The sequence below is a fragment of the Microcaecilia unicolor genome, chromosome 4, assembly GCF_901765095.1.
Source record: "Microcaecilia unicolor chromosome 4, aMicUni1.1, whole genome shotgun sequence".
NCBI classification, from domain to species: Eukaryota; Metazoa; Chordata; class Amphibia; order Gymnophiona; family Siphonopidae; genus Microcaecilia; species Microcaecilia unicolor.
Window position 1 is genome coordinate 7,931,905 of NC_044034.1, and position 20,002 is coordinate 7,951,906.

At 44.0% G+C, this 20,002-nt stretch overlaps 1 protein-coding gene across 1 annotated transcript in view; it reads right to left on the reverse strand.

Annotated features, from left to right (window-relative positions):
• Positions 1–20,002, reverse strand: part of FAM160A2 (family with sequence similarity 160 member A2) — a 139,562-nt gene that overhangs the window by 19,287 nt on the left and 100,273 nt on the right. The window contains exons 7-9 of the mRNA XM_030199864.1: positions 13,397–13,476; positions 10,785–10,954; positions 2,029–3,267 (exon numbers count right to left, since the gene is read on the reverse strand). Of these exons, the coding sequence (XP_030055724.1) occupies positions 2,029–3,267; positions 10,785–10,954; positions 13,397–13,476 (1,489 nt within the window). The remainder of the gene's footprint in view (positions 1–2,028; positions 3,268–10,784; positions 10,955–13,396; positions 13,477–20,002) is intronic.

Sequence of the window (20,002 nt, forward strand, 5' to 3'; positions counted from 1 at the left end):
GCTTACAATACATCATGAATGGTGGAAATATATTAGAAAATAGACATTTAGTGTTACAGAAGGATATTGGACTGTATGTATATTTGTATTTTTTGGACTCCACACTCAAGTTAGTTAACAGTGTCCTTACCAACCCCCTGTCTGCTTGCTGTGCAGAGGGATTTGAAAAAGGGACCAAATGCTAACAGTCCTCTTGCCTGCTATAATGGACCTAAGATGCTATGTGGTGAGCAGTACTTGATGGCAAACAGCTTGGGCTCAGTTCTTGGTCCTGTGGCCGCTAACACAGCACACAGCCACTAGAGGGAGTGATGCATCTACAGCATTGGCAATGAGAGGTTTCTCTAGGAAATGCCAGGAAACCAGACTATACATTCCAGAACAAACATGAAGTCTGGGAATAACTAAAAAGTAGCTACAGTGGGGGAAATAAGTATTTGATCCCTTGCTGATTTTGTAAGTTTGCCCACTGACAAAGACATGAGCAGCCCATAATTGAAGGGTAGGTTATTGGTAACAGTGAGAGATAGCACATCACAAATTAAATCCGGAAAATCACATTGTGGAAAGTATATGAATTTATTTGCATTCTGCAGAGGGAAATAAGTATTTGATCCCCCACCAACCAGTAAGAGATCTGGCCCCTACAGACCAGGTAGATGCTCCAAATCAACTCGTTACCTGCATGACAGACAGCTGTCGGCAATGGTCACCTGTATGAAAGACACCTGTCCACAGACTCAGTGAATCAGTCAGACTCTAACCTCTACAAAATGGCCAAGAGCAAGGAGCTGTCTAAGGATGTCAGGGACAAGATCATACACCTGCACAAGGCTGGAATGGGCTACAAAACCATCAGTAAGACGCTGGGCGAGAAGGAGAAAACTGTTGGTGCCATAGTAAGAAAATGGAAGAAGTACAAAATGACTGTAAATCGACAAAGATCTGGGGCTCCACGCAAAATCTCACCTCGTGGGGTATCCTTGATCATGAGGAAGGTTAGAAATCAGCCTACAACTACAAGGGGGGAACTTGTCAATGATCTCAAGGCAGCTGGGACCACTGTCACCACGAAAACCATTGGTAACACATTACGACATAACGGATTGCAATCCTGCAGTGCCCGCAAGGTCCCCCTGCTCCGGAAGGCACATGTGACGGCCCGTCTGAAGTTTGCCAGTGAACACCTGGATGATGCCAAGAGTGATTGGGAGAAGGTGCTGTGGTCAGATGAGACAAAAATTGAGCTCTTTGGCATGAACTCAACTCGCCGTGTTTGGAGGAAGAGAAATGCTGCCTATGACCCAAAGAACACCATCCCCACTGTCAAGCATGGAGGTGGAAATGTTATGTTTTGGGGGTGTTTCTCTGCTAAGGGCACAGGACTACTTCACCGCATCAATGGGAGAATGGATGGGGCCATGTACCGTACAATTCTGAGTGACAACCTCCTTCCCTCCGCCAGGGCCTTAAAAATGGGTCGTGGCTGGGTCTTCCAGCACGACAATGACCCAAAACATACAGCCAAGGCTACAAAGGAGTGGCTCAGGAAGAAGCACATTAGGGTCATGGAGTGGCCTAGCCAGTCACCAGACCTTAATCCCATTGAAAACTTATGGAGGGAGCTGAAGATGCGAGTTGCCAAGCGACAGCCCAGAACTCTTAATGATTTAGAGATGATCTGCAAAGAGGAGTGGACCAAAATTCCTCCTGACATGTGTGCAAACCTCATCATCAACTACAGAAGACGTCTGACCGCTGTGCTTGCCAACAAGGGTTTTGCCACCAAGTATTAGGTCTTGTTTGCCAGAGGGATTAAATACTTATTTCCCTCTGCAGAATGCAAATAAATTCATATACTTTCCACAATGTGATTTTCCGGATTTAATTTGTGATGTGCTATCTCTCACTGTTACCAATAACCTACCCTTCAATTATGGGCTGCTCATGTCTTTGTCAGTGGGCAAACTTACAAAATCAGCAAGGGATCAAATACTTATTTCCCCCACTGTATGTCAGAGAGGTTACCTGTAAATGGTTGGAAGGGAGGCTGCCCGAGTGTTCGGAGAGGACTTGTGAGGATCTGCGACAAGGTGTCTGACTTTGACAGACCACGACAGTTCTCCCCTGCTGGAGACCCATGGTCTGGATGGCTAGCAAATCTCTCATAAGCCTCCTCCTCTTCTCTGGACAAGGCAGGGTCTTGCTGTACAGAATCCTCCTCCTCTCTCTCCTGCCCATTCATTTTGTCTTCAAATTCTCGCAATTCTTCTGTGAACCTCTCAATGTTGATTGTTGCCCCGTTGACCTCGGCTGGGGCTTTTTCCAGAAGTTCATCGATTAGGCTGTCCATAGACTTTGGCAGCTGACTGTCCAGAGAAGCATTCTCTGTAACTGCTGGTACTCTCTCTGTGACACTGTCTTCCTGAACAGGCTGCGACACTGAACTGCTACATGTTCCATCCTGCCTGGGGAACTCCACCAGTTCATTCTGGTTCTCCAACTCAGTGGAGAAAGGCGTCTCTTCACTGGTGTCCCTTTTTACTTTTTTTACTGCTAGGTCTTCATCGGCCTGGCAAGGTTTAGTCCTGTTTGAGTTCTGTTGGACATAAGTTTCAAGTTCGTGTGACCCATTTAGTAAAGTGCTGGAATCTGTCCTGTCCACTGCGGCCTCTGGTGTAGTCTCTCTCTCTTTGCTTGCCTCGGTCTTTTGCTGTATAACCACTTCATCCTGCAGGCTTCTTTTTTTACTTCGAGGGGTGATGCTGCTTGTGCTCTTGTTAAATCGAGTTCCTTGCCTGTCTCTGTTCTCTGCATTGTGAGGAGGTGGCAGGATCTGGCTAGAGCATCCAGAGTGATGGCACGAGGATGACAAGCCTCTCCAGTCTACACTGAAGTAATCTGGGCTGAGTGTGATAGCATTCTCATCTGACGACAGGGGGCATACACTGCCTGGTTTAGGCTCATCTCCATCGTAAGGTGCAGACCAGGCCTGGCATGCTTGCACACACTGGTCTATGCTGGCCCTGGCTTCCTGCAGGTACTCCAGGTAGTTATATTCCAGCTCAGACACCTCCTCCCACCTGAGGGCTGTATGTCGTGGGCTCCCTGTTGGAGTATCTGGTGACATGAAGCCCGGGGAACGGGGCGTGGGGATGCTCTCAGAGCTGATGCTCTGTTGTCGCAGGAAGAAGGAGATTCGGGATGGGGTGGATGGCTTCGGCACTGTCGTGACAGATGAGGTGTCGATGCTTGGGCTTCCATGACCTGAACAGAAGAAAAAAACCCAAAAGATTAATTTGACACACGCACAGATGTGTTTCATTCTCTAAGAGGATGGTGCCCTGGAGCCTATACTCATTGCTGGAAGTGCTATTGGTCTGATTAAGGTTCAAGGCAGCTGCTGAGTCTGAAGGGGCCATGGCAATGCTCATTTTCCTGCAAAGATCAGAAGCAGAGTGCTGAGCAATCCCATTCAAGACTAGCAAACAAGGATGAGAGTGGAATGTGGCAGAGGTAGACAGATGTACTGTCATGGAAATTCCAGTTTGAAGTTGCTGGTTTCAACTTACTCTTGTGCAGTACTGCCCTTGCTAATCTTAATGCTCAATTTACCCTCACCAGCCTGTCATGATCCTTGTGCTGGAACTTCCTTTCCATAGATAAATGCTGAATCTATGAACATTCTGAAATATCTGCATATTTCTAGCTTATACCCCTGCCTTTCATCTATATGGTTTACTTATTTAATATATTGCCTTTCCTCTGGAAAATAAAGCAGTGTACAATTAAAAACAAGTTAGATTAAAATGGCACCTAGAATGGATCGGGTGGATGTGAAGCGACTGTTCACGCTATCCAAAAATAATAGGACTAGAGGGCATGAGTTGAAGCTACAGTGTGGTAAATTTAAAACGAATCGGAGAAAATTTTTCTTCACCCAACGTGTAATTAGACTCTGGAATTCGTTGCCGGAGAACGTGGTACGGGCGGTTAGCTTGACGGAGTTTAAAAAGGGGTTAGATAGATTCCTAAAGGACAAGTCCATAGATCGCTATTAAATGGACTTGGAAAAATTCCGCATTTTTAGGTATAACTTGTCTGGAATGTTTTTACGTTTGGGGAGCGTGCCAGGTGCCCTTGACCTGGATTGGCCACTGTCGGTGACAGGATGCTGGGCTAGATGGACCTTTGGTCTTTTCCAGTATGGCACTACTTATGTACTTATGGCAAATGACAAGGGAAAGGAACACCAATTGCAACAGAAAAGAGAAAGAAAGGAAAAAAAGAAAAAGAAAGACTGGTTGCAGATGTCAGTGGATCCCTGGGCATTCATCGCCACTCTTTTTCAAAAAGGGGGCTTTTAAGAGATTGGAATGTCACATAGGAAGACTTACATAGGGATGAAGAGAGACAGCTGTAAAGGGAGGGAGCGAGCCAAAAACATGCTTGATTCCTTGTAGATTCTATACATAGTGGAGTCCACACCTGACACCATTTTCACAGCACCCCTGTGGACTGCCCCTACTCTAATTATATTGCTCCAGAGCATGCCTTGGATTGCACGGACAACCCAATGATTATAACAGTAGGTTGCAAATTAGGGTACAGCTCAACCAAACCCAGGATCTTTGGTCTCTGCTGAAACAGAATCTGTGACCAGAATCTAGTCCCCCCCCCCCCCCCCCCCCCAATCCCTCCCAAAAAGCCCCTTTTCCTGAGCCCCCCTCACTGCTCCCCTCTTCCCGCGATCACACTCTGCTACTCCCTATCCCACCTGACCACCCATAGGCTTTCCCCATGTCTACCATGTAGTGGTGGTGGTGGTGGTGGGGGGGGGGGGGGGGGGGGGGTTCAGTTTCAGCCAAAGATGCACAGGCCTATAAGGACACATTGTAGTGATTCTGTGAGGCCAGTCCCAACAGATAAATGGCAGCTAGGCTCAACTGAGACAGTGAGATTAAATCAAGCTCACACTAAAAACACAGGGCCAGACATACCTGCGACAAGAAGCCCAACTGAACCCAACGAGGCTAAGCATGAATGATCATGCAAGGTCAAGGTGGAATGAAGCCATGGTGTGAAGCTGGGCTGAAACCATGGCATGACTGGAATCTGCATCTTCTGGTGCTCTGCTCAGCTGACTGCTTTAACCATAAACCTATTCTTCCATATAATTATGAAGAGAAGTTCTGCTGAACCAATGGAATTAAGCTCATGTGACTATCAGAGGATTAAGTACCTCTAAAATGGAACTTTAGGTAATGCTTAGTGGATTCTGCAAAGGAGAGCTCTGTTGAGCCAATGATGGTTAAGGAATTAAGAGGGCAGAGTCCAAGCAGAACAAGTGCAAAAGTGCACCTACCAGCTGTTACCACAAGGAGCAGGGAGTTAACGCAGTGAGTAACAGATAAGCTGCTATGAGGAGGATCAAACCAGGAGTCACATAACCAGGAGAACATCTAAATAAACCAGATATTGGATAGGTGCATTGGGCCTGCTCTGTGAGAATGGTGGGTGCTTGAATATCCCCAATATTGAGCAAACTCCATTACTCTAACCATGGAACAGTAACTTCCGTTGATTTTAGAAACCCCTGATCATTTTGAAAAGTTGGCTCCTATGGATAGGAGAAGTTGTGCTCGGACTCCCAGAGATTCAGAGAAAGTGACTCGCTAAATCTATGTACAGCAACTCCTGATTCTGCAAGGAGAAGTCCAGCGAGAATTATGAAGATACAATCAGGAAAATAGGAGTGGATCAGCCTAGAGCATTGACAGAGCAGAAGCTCAGTAAATCCTGGAATAAAAGGTTAATCTGCAAGAGGTGCAGCTGTTTATCAAAACAGCTGCAACTTTAAGAACAGAGCAAAAGCTATGCTGAGTTAAATTTAGCAGAATAACTGCTAGAAGAAATAGTGTGTCTGCTTCAGAGGAACCCAGAAAAGTTATTTAAGGCTGCACGAGGCAATTAAAAAAAAATAAATGATCCGGCATTAATACCATGATATTTATGCAGAATCCTTTTTTTTATTACAGTTTGAATGTTACAAAAAACAAACAGTTAAGGAACAAAACAAAATTCCAACGAGTACAAAATCCCCCCAAAATGTAAGACAATATAAGAGAGGAAGTCGAGAGCTCCCCATTACCACAAAACATGAGACAGAGTTGTCATCTGCACCACATTTAGCTCAGAGAGGGGAATTCACACATTCAAAGGCAGATTTCTATGGTTTGTGCCCTGAAAATGGCAAAGACAAACCAGGATCAAGTATACGTATCATACCTTATACTATGAGTTTATCACGTTGGGCAGACTGGATAACTGTACAGGTCTCTATTATATTACTCTCTGCATAGTATTTTTTATTACATTTGTACCCTGCGCTTTCCCACTCATGGCAGGCTCAATGCGGCTTACATGGGGCAATGGAGAGTTAAGTGACTTGCCCAGAGTCACAAGGAGCTGCCTGTGCCTGAAGTGGGAATCGAACTCAGTTCCTCAGTTCCCCAGGACCAAAGTCCACCACCCTAACCACTAGGCCACTCCTCCACTGTTGCTACTATTGGAGATTCTACATGGAATGTTGCTATTCCACTAGAAGTCGGCCCTTGCAGATCACCAATGTGGCCGCGCAGGCTTCTGCTTCTGAAAGTCTGACATCCTGCACGTACGTGCAGGACGTCAGACTCACAGAAACAGAAGCCTGCGCAGCCTTCTACATGGAATGTTGCTAGTGGAATAGCAACATTCCATGTAGAATCTCCAATAGTAGCAACATTCCATGTAGAATCTCCAATAGTATCTATTTTATTTTTGTTACATTTGTACCCTGCGCTTTCCCACTCATGGCAGGCTCAATGCGGCTTACATGGGGCAATGGAGGGTTAAGTGACTTACCCAGAGTCACAAGGAGCTGCCTGTGCCTGAAGTGGGAATCAAACTCAGTTCCTCAGGACCAAAGTCCACCACTCTAACCACTAGGCCACTCAATGTGGCCGTGCAGGCTTCTGTTTCTGTGAGTCAGACTCACAGAAACAGAAGCTTGTGCAGCCTTCTACATGGAATGTTGCTAGTGGAATAGCAACATTCCATGTAGAATCTCCAATAGTAGCAACATTCCATGTAGAATCTCCAATAGTATCTATTTTATTTTTGTTACATTTGTACCCTGCGCTTTCCCACTCATGGCAGGCTCAATGCGGCTTACATGGGGCAATGGAGGGTTAAGTGACTTGCCCAGAGTCACAAGGAGCTGCCTGTGCCTGAAGTGGGAATCAAACTCAGTTCCTAAGTTCCCCAGGACCAAAGTCCATCACTCTAACCACTAGGCCACTCCTCCACTGTTGCTACTATTGGAGATTCTACATGGAATGTTGCTATTCCACTAGAAGTCGGCCCTTGCAGCTCACCAATGTGGCCGCGCAGGCTTCTGCTTCTGAAAGTCTGACGTCCTGTCAGACTCACAGAAACAGAAGCCTGCGCAGCCTTCTACATGGAATGTTGCTAGTGGAATAGCAACATTCCATGTAGAATCTCCAATAGTAGCAACATTCCATGTAGAATCTCCAATAGTATCTATTTTATTTTTGTTACATTTGTACCCTGCGCTTTCCCACTCATGGCAGGATCAATGCGGCTTACATGGGGCAATGGAGGGTTAAGTGACTTGCCCAGAATCACAAGGAGCTGCCTGTGCCGGGAATCAAACTCAGTTCCTTAGTTCCCCAGGACCAAAGTCCACCACCCTAACCACTAGGCCACTCCTCCACTCACTTGTTTTAGCGAAAAATAGGCTCTAGTTAGAGTTTGAAAGTGGCACACTAGGTAAAAAATTTCAGTGTCCTGTCTATAATGTCAGGTGTTAACTCCCATGGTGGACCCCAGCATCAGGTAAGTATTATTCAGATTATTCTTCCCAATGTGCATCACTTTGCAATTGTCCACATTAAACTTCATCTGCCATTTGGATGCCCAGATCGCTAACAACATATAAGCAATTTCATGTCTGAGTTCTTTCAGTATCCTAGTGTGCATACCATCTGGTCCCGGTGATTTAGTAGTCTTTAATTTGTCAAGTTGGTTCAGTACGTCTTCCAGGTTCACCAAGATTTCTTTCAGTTCATCCGCATCACCACCATTGAAAAACATTTTTGGTACAGATAGATCTCCAACATCTTCGTCCGTAAAGACCGAAACACAGCATAAATTCAGTCTCTCTACTATGGCTTTGTCCTCATTCACTACCTCTTTTGTTCCTTCATGATCTAATGGTCCCACAGATTTCCTCATAGGCTTTCTGCTTCTGATGTACCTGAAAAAGTTGCTACTGTGAGGTTTTGTCTCTGTGGCAAGTTTCTCTTTGTATTCTCTTTTAGTAAATCACCTGGACCCGATGGCATACATCCAAGGGTACTCAAAGAACTCAAGCATGAAATTGTTGATCTGCTGTTAGTAATCTGTAACCTGTTGTTAAAATTGTCCGTAGTACCTGAAAACTGGAGGGTGGCTAATGTGACACCAATTTTTAAAAAGGGCTCCGGGGTGATCCGGGAAATTACAGACTGGTAAGCCTGACATCAGTATTGGGCAAAATAGTGGAAACTATTATAAAGAATACAATTATGGAATACATAGACATTAGTTTAATGGGACAGAGTCAGCATGGGTTCTGACAAGGGAAGTCTTGCCTCATCAATTTACTTCATTTATTTGAAGGTGTGAATAAACATGTGGATAAAGGTGAGCCGGCTGATGTAGTGTATCTAGATTTTCAGAAAGCTTTTGATGAAGTTCCTCATGAGAGACTCCTTGAGAAAATTAAAAAGTCTTGGGATAGGAGGAAAGGTTCTGGTGTGGATTAGAAATTAGTTACTGGACAAAAAACAGAGGGTAGGGTTAAACAGTCATTTCTCTCAATGGAGGAGGGTGAACAGTGGAGTGCCGCAGGGATCAGTACTGGGACCAGTGCTATTTAACATATTTATAAATGATATGGAAATCGGGACAAGGAGTGAGGTGATTAAATATGCCGACGACACAAAACTATTCAAAGTTGTTAAAACGTGTGTGAACTGTGAAATACTGCAGGAAGACCCTAGGAAATTGGAAGACTGGACATCCAAACAGCAGCTGAAATTTAACGTGGACAAATGCAAGGTGATGCACATTGGAAAGAATAATCCGAATCATAGTTACCTGATGCTAGAATCCACCTTGGGGGTCAGCACTCAAGAAAAAGATCTAGGTGTCGTAGATGACATGCTGAAATCTTCTGCTCAATGTGCGGCGGCGGCCAAACAGGATGCTAGGAATTAATAGGAAAGGAATGGTGAATAAGACCAAAAATATTATAATGCCTTTGTATTGCTCCATGGTGCGACCACACCTTGAGTATTGCATTCATTCTGGTCACCGTATGTCAAAAAAAGATATGGTGTCTCTGCACCCCCAACTCAAATGAGGTCCAATTATTATACTGGGTCAAGAGGAATAAGCCCAGGAACGCACCCCCAAAGGGTCGGCTTTGGCTCAACTGAAAACTAGCTGGACACCAGGTCAGGAGCTGCATGGTTACTGCCCTTCTGCTGAAGACAGAGATATACTGAAACTATAATCCTTGATGGTAACCTTAAAGAGCAGAATACAAGAACTATTTTCTTTCTGTCTCCACCCCCATAAATTTCTGGGTCGATCTGTTGTGGATGATATGGAAGACAGAGATATTTAAATATCTTCATGGCATAAATGCAAAGACGGCGAGTCCCTTTCAATTGAAAGGAAGCTCTGGAATGAGGGGAAATTGAAGGTGACAGGGGACAGACTGAAGAGTAATCTTTACAGAACGAGGGATGAATGCATGTATCAGCCTCTGAGTGGAAATGAAGGCTGTATCCAAAGAGTAGAGCACAACTGAAAACAGGATCTTCGGTTTCTACTGAAACTGAATTTGTCAACTAAATTGGTTGCTCTGCTTCGGCAGAAACTGAAACTGTCCCCCCCCCCCCCCCACCCCAGACCTGGTGGCAGCTCACCTTCCCGAGCCCCCCCCCCCCCCCCCCCGGTGGCAGCCCCTTCCTGGGCCTACCTTTCTGTTGATGCCAGCTCTTGCCCATGCCAGTTCCATTCTCAAGATGGCTGCCAGGATTTTCTGTAGCAGTCTTGCAAGACTACCGCTGGAAATGGCTGGGCTTGTGCAGGAACAAGAGTAAATGGGGACACTCCTGCACCCACTACCCACCAATGAAAAGGTAGGCCCAGGAGGAGGGGACTGCTGCTGGGGGGGGGGGGGGGCTCAGGAGGAGGGAGCTTCCACCTTGGGGGGGGGGGGGGGGGCGAAAGGGGAAGCTTGAGTTTTGATTTCATCCGAAAATGCACTGATATTTTTGGTTGAAACTCGAACTCAGCTTTTGGGCCACTTTTGGTGCCGAATCCAAACCAAAACTGAAATCTGGTCAGTTTCTAAAAGAAGAGATAGTGGATGGGGGCAGGCTAGATAGACAAACCAGTGACAACAAGGGTGACAAAAGAAGGGGCAGCAGACGATGATATCACAAATATCACAATTATCATCGTCTGTGCCCCTTCTTTTGTCACCCTTGTTGTCACTGGTTTGTCTGTTTGACCACAAGGTTACTGTTCTTCTGCTGGCAGGCTAGATAGGCCATATGGACTTTATCTGCCTTCATTTTCTCTGTTTCTATACACGTGCTCCTTCTATTAGACACTTTCATGTTATCTCCCCTATGTTCACAAATCCACTAAGCTCTTTCCTCTGTCACCTTTGGACCATGTTGCGTGTTCCTCCTCTTGCTCAGGCACAAAGAAACTCTCTTTCCGGCAACAGCGTGGGATCAGGGACAGAAACTTATCTGCCGTCTTGCCATAAATGTCCAGATCCTTGACGGCTCTCTTCTGGCTCAGCATGACATGATTGCAGGGAATGAGATACCTGACAGGAGGAAAAATACAAACACTCACCAATTACCGCCCAGTAGCATCCATCCCACTAGTAGTCAAACTGATGGAAAGTATGGTAACCAAACAACTTACTGATTACATAAACAAATTCTCAATATTACATGAATCACAATCCGGATTTTGCCCCCTCCACAGCACCGAAACAGTATTAATCACCCTCCTGGCCAAATTCAAGCAGGAAATAGCAACAGGCAAAACCATACTTCTCCTCCAATTCGACATGTCTAGTGCATTCCACATGGTAAACCACAATATACTATTAAGACTCCTAGACTACTTCGGGATTGGTGGAAACATACTCAGCTGGATCAAGGGTTTCCTAACCACCAGAACATACCAAGTGAAATCTAACTCAAACACATCACCACCATGGAAAGTAGATTGCGGAGTACCTCAAGGATCACCACTATCACCGATCCTCAACCTAATGATGACCCCACTAGCAAAGTCCTTATCCACCCAAGGTTTCAACCCATTCATCTATGCAGACGACGTTACAATATACATTCCTTTCAAACATGACCTGACAGAAATCATCAATGAAATCAAGCTCAGCTTGAATACCATGACCTCGGGCAAATGCATTCCAACTAAAACTCAACACAGAAAAAATACATAGCCTTATCCTCTCATCCCAACACAACACGAACAAACCCACAAATTTAAATACCCTAGATTACACTCTCCCTATCTCAGATATACTGAAAATCCTTGGGGTTACAATCGACTGTAACCTCACACTCGACAGCCAAGTGAACTCTACAACCAAGAAAATGTTCCACTCAATGTGGAAACTCAAACGTGTGAAACCATTCCTCCTGAGGGAAACGCTCCGCAACCAGATACAATCAATGGTACTAAGCCATGCTGACTACTGCAATGGAATCTATGCGGGATGTAAACAGCAGCTCATAAAGAAACTTCAGACTGCTAAAAACACAGCAGCCAGACTCGTACTTGGAAAAACACGATTCAAAAGCACCAAACCCCTCCGAGAAAAATTGCAGTGGCTCCCAATCAAAGAACATATTGCTTTCAAGATCTGCACCTAGGTCCATAAAATTATTTATGGCGAAGCCCCGGGATACATGACCGACCTCATACCAGTCGCATCATCACGTTCATACTTAAATCTCCACTACCCAAGCTGTAAAGGACTCAAATACAAATCAACATGCATCCAGCTTCTCCTACATAAGCATACAACTGTGGAATGCATTACCAAAAGCTGTAAAACAACGTACGACCATCTCAACTTCCGGAAACTACTAAAGACCAACCTGTTCGAAAAGGCTTACCCTACCGACCCAACTTAAGTGCCTGAACCCTGTGACACAATGTAACTAAAGCTCGTAATGAACACGATATAACTCTTCTTCTCTACCATTCCCAATATGTCTGTCACATATGAACCCTACTCGACTATAACATCACTATGTATTTGTTTCTCTACCGGAGCTACTATGTAAGCCACATTGAGCCTGCAAATAGGTGGGAAAATGTGGGATACAAATGCAATAAATAAATAAATAAATAAATTCTTCTGCAGCACGGACATATGACCCAGAAGGACAAACACTTAGCACACACCCATGCAAGCAAGTCAAGAGGTAAGAAATGTGAACAGTGAACACTATAAACGTACAAAAACAACCACAGAGCTCATACCCACTCTGACTACAACACATTCAGGGAAGGGAGCACCGGTCACTACGTGTACAGACCTCCCATGGCCCAATACGAATATGTTTCAGACCTCAGCCATCATTAGATCCTTTGGGCTAAAGAATACTAGCAAGCAATTTGCTACAATAAACTTATAGTTTATTGTGAAATGATTTACCAAACTTAGTCCTAGTTTGTGTTCTTGGTGATTAGAGCCAGCATTAGAACTCAGATGTCTACCTGACTCCTCAATCCCTGCTATAGGTTCTGCCTTGATTCAGGTCTTCACTGGAGGGTAATTTTCAACAACATTTCCTGGACACAAATGAACTTTAACTGCCCACTCTATATACGGTAAAAATACATGCATATCGCCATCTCATACCTCTATTTACATGCTGTTCCTAAGGGACAGGTTTGCAACTATAAATGTACTTTTGAGTTTTCAATTGTAATGTCTATTCCCCCCCCCCCCCCCAAGTATTTGCACGATTTAGCTGGTGTAACACATGTACAGGTCTTTTACTGAAATACATATTTTACTTTGAAAATCCTGCAAAGTCTGGTGAGAAGTACATGTATATATCTCACCAATGTGGGCAGACAGAAAAGTTCCTCCCCCCTTTTAGAATTTTACATGAGGATTTTCCAATCTCATTTCATAGACGAGAACTTACATGAAACACAGATAAGAACAAAGAACTAACACTCAGACAGAAATGCTCTACTGTCTAAAGGTTTCTCATACCTGAGCACCAGCTGAAGCAAAACATCTTCACAGTTCAGACTGAGAAGAGTTTTGAAGAGACTCAGAGATACCATACACAGCTGGAAAACAAAAGAAACACATGTGCAGAGTATGAGAGAGGAAAAGACACTTCTCTGGCTAAACAGGCTCTGAAAATGTCCCACTCTGTACATGGGAATCAGCAAAGCAGCATCGGAGGCCAAGTAATAGTTGGGGAGGCAACAACACAGTTTTTCACTTTCCAAACTTCAAGAATAAAGTATTCATAGAAAAAGCACATCAAAAGTGTCTGTCTTTGGATTTTCTTTCCTTGTGCAGCTTTAAAGGGAACATGCTTGGATACCTTCTCTTTGAGAACCCATTCAGTTTCTGGGTAAACGCAGCCACAGACTTAACAGCAACCTGTACAGTTTTGAAAATTGCCCCTCAAAGTACATATGTATCATTGTACTGAGACAGACCAAACAAAGTCCATCAAGTTCAGTAACCTATTTTCATAAGTGGCCAATCCAGGTCACAAGTACCTGGCAATCGCAAAAGATTAAAACAGGTTTCTTGCTGTTTATCACAGGAATAAGAACTTGTCCAAACCTTTTTTAAACCCTGTTACGCTAACTGCTTTTACCATATTCACTGGCAACAAATTCCAGTTCTTTACACTTAACAGAATAAATGCTTTCTCCAATTTATTCTAAATAAATTACTGTACTACAACTACTACTAATCATTTATAAAGTGCTACTAGATGTACGCAGCGCTGTACACATTATATGCAGGTACTTTCTCTGTCCCTAGAGGGATCACAATCTAAATCTTTGTACCCTCCCCTTCCCCTACTTTAGAAACTTCATTGCGTGTATCCTAGACCTTGTACTTCTGTAAAGAGTAAATAAATGAGTCACGTTTATCTGTTTCACTACAGTCATGATTTTACAAACCTCTATCGTATCTCCTCTCAGTTGTCACTTCTCCAAGCTGAACAGTCCTGGCCTCTTGGTCTTTCCTCATAGAAGAATAGTCACATCCACTTTGTCATTTTCATCACCCTTCTCTGTACCTTTTCTAATTCCGTTATACCTTTTACATTTTTAGCTGCAGGGACCAGAATTACACATAATATTCTAGGTGTGGTCACACCATGGAAAACTACAAAGGCATTACAATATTCTCAGTTTTGTTCACCACGCCTTTTCTTTTTTTTTTGTTTCATATTTTTATTAAGGTTTTCCAAAACAGAAATCAGAAAGGAAAAATCAAATGATAACAATCCATGACAAATTAAATAAGCATAAATGAAAAAAAACCAGAACATTATCAGCATTCCATGACAACACCCTTAGACAATCAGCAGTTATACAGTGTGGTCAGTTCGTGCTAATAGGATCCTGACAAAATAAGTCTAAACGAGCCCAAGTCTTTAAGACAGACCTAACTCTCCGATGTTTATGAGCCAGAATCTCTCTATATAAAAGGCAACCCCAACGTTCTGAAGCCTCCACGGAAGTTGAGGCGCTCGAGATATCCGGTGTGCCCTGGAGTGTCTGCACCGCCCTCGCGTCAAAACGTCATGACGTCGAGGGCGGAGCTATAACACTCGAGGGCCGAAATGCGAGGCGAACGCGAACCCCAAACAAGTAACGCAAGTAGCTCCGAGGGACGGAGGGAGGGGGCCCCTTGCTAGCGCCCATTTCATTGCACTCAGAAACGGGCATTTTTTCCTAGTTGTTTCATATTTTCTAATCACACACCCGTAACTCCACCATTCATTATAATTTAGATTCACATTATTTTTCCAGTTTGAAACAATCAAGTGTAAAGCAACGGCCAACAATATATTGAACAATTTCTTATCAGATTTTAGGATAGAGATAGTAGGAGAAGAGGACATGGATTACTGAGACCAAGTCAGCATGGCTTTTGTGTGGGGACATCTTGCCTGACCAATTTACTTCAATTCTTTGAAGGAGTGAACAAACATGTGGACAAAGGGGAGTCGGTTGATATTGTGTATCTGGATTTTCAAAAGGTGTTTGACAAGGTACCTCATGAAAGGCTACAGAGGAAATTGGAGGGTTATGGGATAGGAGGAAATGTCCTATTGTGGATTAAAAACTGGTTGAAGGATAGGAAACAGAGAGTGGGGTTAAATGGGCAGTATTCACAATGGAGAAGGGTAGTTAGTGGGGTTCCTCAGGGGTCTGTGCTAAGACCGCTGCTTTTTAATATATTTATAAATGATTTAGAGATGGGAGTAACTAGCGAGGTAATTAAATTTGCTGATGACACAAAGTTATTCAAAGTCGTTAAATCGCGACAGGATTGTGAAAAATTACAAGAGGACCTTACGAGACTGGGAGACTGGGCGGCTAAATGGCAGATGATGTTTAATGTGAGCAAGTGCAAGGTGATGCATGTGGGAAAAAAGAACCCGAATTATAGCTACGTCATGCAAGGTTCCACGTTAGGAGTTACGGACCAAGAAAGGGATCTGGGTGTCGTCGTCGATAACACACTGAAACCTTCTGCTCAGTGTGCTGCTGCGGCTAAGAAAGCGAATAGAATGTTGGGTATTATTAGGAAAGGTATGGAAAACAGGTGTGAGGATGTTATAATGCCGTTGTATCGCTCCATGGTGCGACCGCACCTTGAGTATTGTGTTCAATTCTGGTCTCCGCATCTCAAGAAAGATATAGTAGAATTGGAAAAGGTGCAGCGAAGGGCGACTAAAATGATAGCGGGGATGGGACGACTTCCCTATGAAGAAAGACTAAGGAGGCTAGGGCTATACAGCTTGGAGAAGAGACGGCTGAGGGGAGACATGATAGAGGTATATAAAATGATGAGTGGAGTGGAACAGGTGGATCTGAAGCGTCTGTTCACGCTTTCCAAAAATACTAGGACTAGGGGGCATGCGATGAAACTACAGTGTAGTAAATTTAAAACAAATCAGAGAAAATTTTTCTTCACCCAACGTGTAATTAAACTCTGGAATTCGTTGCCGGAGAAAGTGGTGAAGGCGATTAGCTTAGCAGAGTTTAAAAAGGGGTTGGACGGTTTCCTAAAGGACAAGTCCATAAACCGCTACTAAACGGACTTGGAAAACTCCAAAATTCCAGGAATAACATGTATAGAATGTTTGTACGTTTGGGAAGCTTGCCAGGTGCCCTTGGCCTGGATTGGCCGCTGTCGTGGACAGGATGCTGGGCTCGATGGACCCTTGGTCTTTTCCCAGTATGGCATTACTTATGTACTCGCAAAATCACAACTTCGTAAGAGAGCACTGTAGACGCAGGCAAATGAAAAATTCAAGCCTATCAGCTTCTCCTCAGAGGTTTGACATTATTTCATTGAATTATATTTATAATTAATATGTAAATGTAATGTAGTTTTAAATGGTGTCGGATCAGGATAAATATATATGCAGATATGTTGATATTTCATCAGCCCGACCTATGCCTTTCATTTATCAGTTCATTTATTTGATAGTTATCACTTTTCATTGTTTGGTATTTCTCTGTCCACAATATCTGCTCACATAATTATAATATATTAACATTTTTTTACATAATTTATCAGTATACATTCACAAATTTGCAATAACATTATGAATGTCCGTATAAGTTTGGCTACATATTTTATTAAGGCGGATATATTTTATTTGAAATCTCTTAATATTATGTTTTTAATTTGTCCTGTTTTTTTGTAGAAAGTTGATTGTGACACCCTGAGGCAGGTGCTTTGGCGCCGAAACACGGACCGTGTCGGGTCCTTGATATTGATATGAATATTCTGAATAAACTGTTTTTTGAGATTATCTCCCTATTGGTTTGCGCATTTGTCAGCCTCTACTTTTGCTGTTTGCTTTGACTTTCCGTGGAGGCTCCTCCTGTCTTCTTGGATTTGCTCATATTTTCTAATCACACACCCGTAACTCCACCACTCATTATAATTTAGATTCACATTATTTTTCCAGTTTGAAACAATCAAGTGTAAAGCAACGGCCAACAATATATTGAACAATTTCTTATCAGATTTTAGGATACAGATAGTAGGAGAAGAGGCTCGCAAAATCACAACTTCGTAAGAGAGCACTGTAGACGCAGGCAAATGAAAAATAAGACAAATGAGTCGCCAGTATGCTCTAACGTTCTTACAGAAAAAGACCACCACGCCTTTTCTAATTCCTAATAATCTATTTGCTTTCTTTGCCACCACTAATTACTGATCAGAGGATTTCAACACATCATTTTTCTTAGGTGATAACTCCTAATGTCCTGTATGTATAGTTTGGGTTGCTCTTCCCCATATGCATCACTTTGCAGTTCCTCAAATTAAATTTCATTTGCCATTTGAATGGCCAAGGTCTTTTTTGCAATTGCTCGCAATCCTCTTATGATTTAACAACTTTGAATAACTACTACTTAACATTTCTAAAGCACTACTAGGGTTACGCAGCGCTGTACAATTTAACATATCACCAGATTTAATCACCTCACTTATTTTTCCTGTTTCCAGGTCATTTATACTTATGTTTAAAAATAGTCACCAGCAAAGATCCCTGGAGAAACCCATTATTTATGTTTCAATGTTTTTATTAAGACAGCAATAAACAAATACACAAGAAACTCCAAAGCAGAATACAAAGATAGCAGAAAGCTTGGATTCTTATAGCTCCCTGCCAAGATTACCAACAATTGTAACTGGCTACCCAACAGGACCCCCCCCCCCTTCCCAGAACCCCTACACATAATGGTACAAAAGTAATGTAAGCAAAAATATCAAAACACACTCTCTATATCAATTAGAAGAGTACAATTGATCCAATACCAAACTCCATGCAGCAGGTGATATAGATTGCAAATAAGAATCCTAAACAGAGAGATATTTCGTTACTGTTTTTGCAAATGTGGTTGTATCTCTAGCCTTCCACAACATTAAAGTGGGGACCCAGGCATGTCAGGACCAAAATGATGGAGGATCCGGGCTCACCCATGCACATACATAGTAACATAGTAGATGATGCCAGAAAAAGACCTGCACAGTCCAGTATACTCTTTTCCCCCACTACAATAAACTTTCGAAGGAGAGCCTTCCTTTCCCTACTCATCCCTGCCAGCCCTCCCATCATATCAAGGAAGACTAATTCCACAGGACGTTGGATTCTCTGGTAGAACAGACCACTCACACAGGATGCCATCCCGAACCAGAACACAGTCCCACATGGCGTGGCAGAAATTATTGTTCTCCCTAGAGCACTGAACACAGGTCGGAGAGGGCAAACTCCCTGCTCTGCACAATTAAACCTAGGTAAAATAAGCCCTTTTAGCACATTCCCTGATGTTCACTCCCAGAGTGATTTGATGCATTCTATTAACCCCCGTCGTCTCTTCTCCACCCTTAACTCCCTCCTCAAAGTGCCCTCCGCTCCCCCCCCCCCCCCCCCGCTCTCTCCTCAATCACTGGCTGATTACTTCCGCGACAAGGTGCAAAAGATCAACCTTGAATTCACTACCAAGCCATCTCTTCTTCACCCTTCAATCCTCTCCCTCAACCAACCAACCCAGGCCTTTTTCTCCTCCTTCCCTGTCATCACCGAGGAGGAAACCGCCCGCCTTCTTTCCTCCTCGAAATGCATCACCTGCTCTTCTGATCCCATCCTCACCAACTTACTTAACATCATCTCTCATACTGTCACCCCCTCCATCTGTCATATCCTCAACCTCTCTCTCTCCACTGCAACTGTCCCTGACACCTTCAAGCACGCCGTAGTCACACCTCTCCTCATAAAACCATCACTTGACCCTACCTGTCCCTCCAACTACCGCCCCATCTCCCTCCTATCCTTCCTCTCCAAAATACTTGAACGGGGGCGTTCACAGCCGCTGCCTCGATTTTCTCTCCTCTCATGCCATCCTCGATCCACTCTAAAGTCTGCAATGACCTGTTCCTTGCCAAATCCAGAGGCCACTACTCCATCCTCATCCTCCTTGATCTATCCACCGCTTTTGACACTGTCAATCATGACTTATTTCTTCCCACACTGTCCTCATTTGGGTTCCAGGGCTCTGTCCTCTCCTGGTTCTCCTCCTATCTCTCCCACCGCACCTTCAGAGTTCACTCTCATGGATCTTCCTCCACCCCTATCCCCCTATCTGTTGGTGTCCCCCAGGGATCTGTCCTTGGACCCCTTCTCTTCTCAATCTACACCTCTTCCCTGGGCTCCCTGATCTCATCTCATGGTTTCCAGTATCATCTCTATGCCGATGACACCCCGCTATATCTCTCCACACCAGACATCACCGCAGAGACCCAAGCAAAGGTATCAGCCTGCTTATCCGACATTGCTGCCTGGATGTCCAACCGCCACCTGAAACTGAACATGTCCAAGACTGAGCTCATCGTCTTTCCACCAAAACCCACGTCTCCTCTTCCTCCACTTTCTATCTCAGTTGATAACACCCTCATCCTCCCCGTCTCATCTGCCCACAACCTCGGAGTCATCTTTGACTCCTCCCTCTCCTTCTCTGCGCATATCCAGCAGATAGCCAAGACCTGCCGCTTCTTCCTCTTTAACATCAGCAAAATTCGCCCTTTCCTCTCTGAACA